Source organism: Phaethon lepturus, unplaced genomic scaffold (assembly GCF_000687285.1).
Source record: "Phaethon lepturus isolate BGI_N335 unplaced genomic scaffold, ASM68728v1 scaffold10562, whole genome shotgun sequence".
NCBI lineage: Eukaryota > Metazoa > Chordata > Aves > Phaethontiformes > Phaethontidae > Phaethon > Phaethon lepturus.
The window spans coordinates 1-2,259 of record NW_010525540.1 but is presented as its reverse complement, the minus strand read 5'-3'; the positions used below and the strand labels follow the sequence as shown (position 1 = coordinate 2,259).

Sequence of the window (2,259 nt, the reverse complement as noted above, 5' to 3'; positions counted from 1 at the left end):
TTCCCCTACATTATACTAAGTATAGGGTTGAAACAATCAAACCAGCAATTGGTAAGGACCTGATCCTGCCTCCATGGAACTGCTTGGCCCGGCTCCCCCTGGCTCCTACGGAGCATGGGATCCCATCTGTAAAGCAAGACTTACAGAATGCCCACAACTCACGATAATAACTGCTGGGGGCCCGATCCTGCAAACATTTCTAGAGGACCAGTGGTTTCAGCAGAGTCCTACCAGCTCCCTCCAAATACAATTGCCCTCGCAATGCTGAGAGCTTCAGCATGGAATTCCTACTCTCAAAGGTTCGAAGAACAACTACTTTTGTTCCTCACATTATTCTTCAGACAATAATGCCATTAATTCTTTAAAAAACAGTAATTAGAAACAGTAGCCTTTGCGAATTGAAGCAACCAAATATCTGAGTGATAAACAGCTTTTAAATTAAATGATATAATCAATTTGAAGCATGACCAAGAAAGCTTATATGCTAGTAAATCAGACACCAATGCTATTAATGTTATTAATTAATGTTAATGCCATTTAACACCAGAAAAATGTGCATTTTCATATTTATTTGCTAACGGAAAATAATTCCCACCGACATGGTGAATAAAATATGGTAACATTTCCTGACCACACTAGAACCACATTCTCTGAAAGCCAAAACCTAAGCATCGGCCCTCAGTACAAACATAACATAAGGCAAATGTATAAAGAGCTTCAATAGAAATTTTAGGTGTTTTTGCCTACTTGGCACAATTTGTTTTTTTAAAATGTACTGGGGATGAAGGAAGCTGAAGGAGAGTTAAACACGACCTTCTGCTAATTTATATAGTGTTAATGTTTTCTTCCAATAGCCAAGCTCCCTCTGGCTTGCAATCATATGTTTCTTGCCTTAAAGTCACCATACCTGTATCTTTTGTTATCCACTGGCACAATATCCATAGCAATATAATACTGCTGATGTGGGTCTAAACCTGAGATCTTCACTCTCATTGCGGGAAACATCCGCCTGAACATGGAAAGAGAGAGGTCATTTTTAATATGAAACAGACTCGGGAATAGTTGTTTAGGAAAAGTAACCGGTTCGTGGGATTTTTCTCGTTCTTCCTTTTAGTCTACAGAGTCCTTTTGGACGATTATAGTTACATAGCCATGAAATGGCCCATTCGATATGTCAAAACAGATTTTTAAAGTGCATTTACTCGAACAATGCTTCGTATGTTTTGGGATACGCTTTGGGAGTACAGCTATTACCACATCATTTCGACTTTATTGTTAGACACTAAATCATTTGGGTTTTGAGACTTGACTTTAGCAGTACACGCATTTAAAAGCCGTTTGAGATATTAACTAGAAATACATTTCTGGAGATGTGCAAACCTCCACCCAGGAAGAGCAATACTTAAGAGAAATGCAAATTGCCACTAAGTTTCCAGCTGACAGCAGCGAATGGTTTATCGTTTCTGTAGCAGCAAATGAGAAAGCTAAATCCGCGGTGATACAATTATAACACCGCAAGGATGCAGTTATAAAAAGCCAACGTGCCATGCTGTAACCCAACAATATGGTCTTTATTGAGACGGGACTTCCTGTCTGCAACTTACTAAAGGTGAAGTGCAAGAGCTACTCTGCCTTTGAAAGGTATAGTAAAACTTCTTTATTGAAAGCAGAAACGAAATCTACGAGGTAATTTCTTAAAAAGGAGTACAAAAAAAAGTTCACGATTTGCATCCTTCTGCGGAGAAAACGGAGCATTAACTGATGCGGTGGTTTTAACGTAAAAATGCATTTCTTAGCTCACGTTTGGCATGCCTTTTATCAAGAAAGTTCCTTCTTGAAGAAAAAAAAAAGTCCGAGTGACGAGCTGACTGCAAGCTAATGAAAGGTACTTTTCTGTATTTTAAAGACACGAAAGCCATTCCAGCTTATTCACTATTTGCTGCTGTTCTTAAAAAAATATATATATATATAAAATCAATTAGAAGTCGTTACTGGAAAGAAAAACCATATCTCCGTTATTTCTGAATAAGCAAGGGGGTAAATCTGACCGCGGTTAACTAGTTTTCGCTGTGATTTCAGTGCACCTGTAAGATAAAACAGCAAATCCCCGACTGGACTCTCTTAAGACAAATGTTGCTTTGTGCTGTTTAAGACCGCATTTCAATCATTAATAAAGCCTCTCTGAAAACGTAGAAGGCAGCATATGGATTCAATAAAATATGTTTTTGTAATTTCTAATAAGTTCGGATACTTTTATAC

General features: G+C 38.0%; 1 protein-coding gene across 1 annotated transcript in view; it reads right to left on the bottom strand.

Moving 5' to 3' along the window:
• The window catches only part of TBX18 (T-box 18), an 18,066-nt gene extending 17,060 nt beyond the window's left edge, over window positions 1–1,006 (bottom strand). The window contains exon 1 of the mRNA XM_010282789.1: window positions 908–1,006. Within this exon, the coding sequence (XP_010281091.1) occupies window positions 908–1,005 (98 nt within the window). The 5' untranslated portion in view covers window position 1,006. The remainder of the gene's footprint in view (window positions 1–907) is intronic.
• Window positions 1,007–2,259: the final 1,253 nt, after the last annotated feature.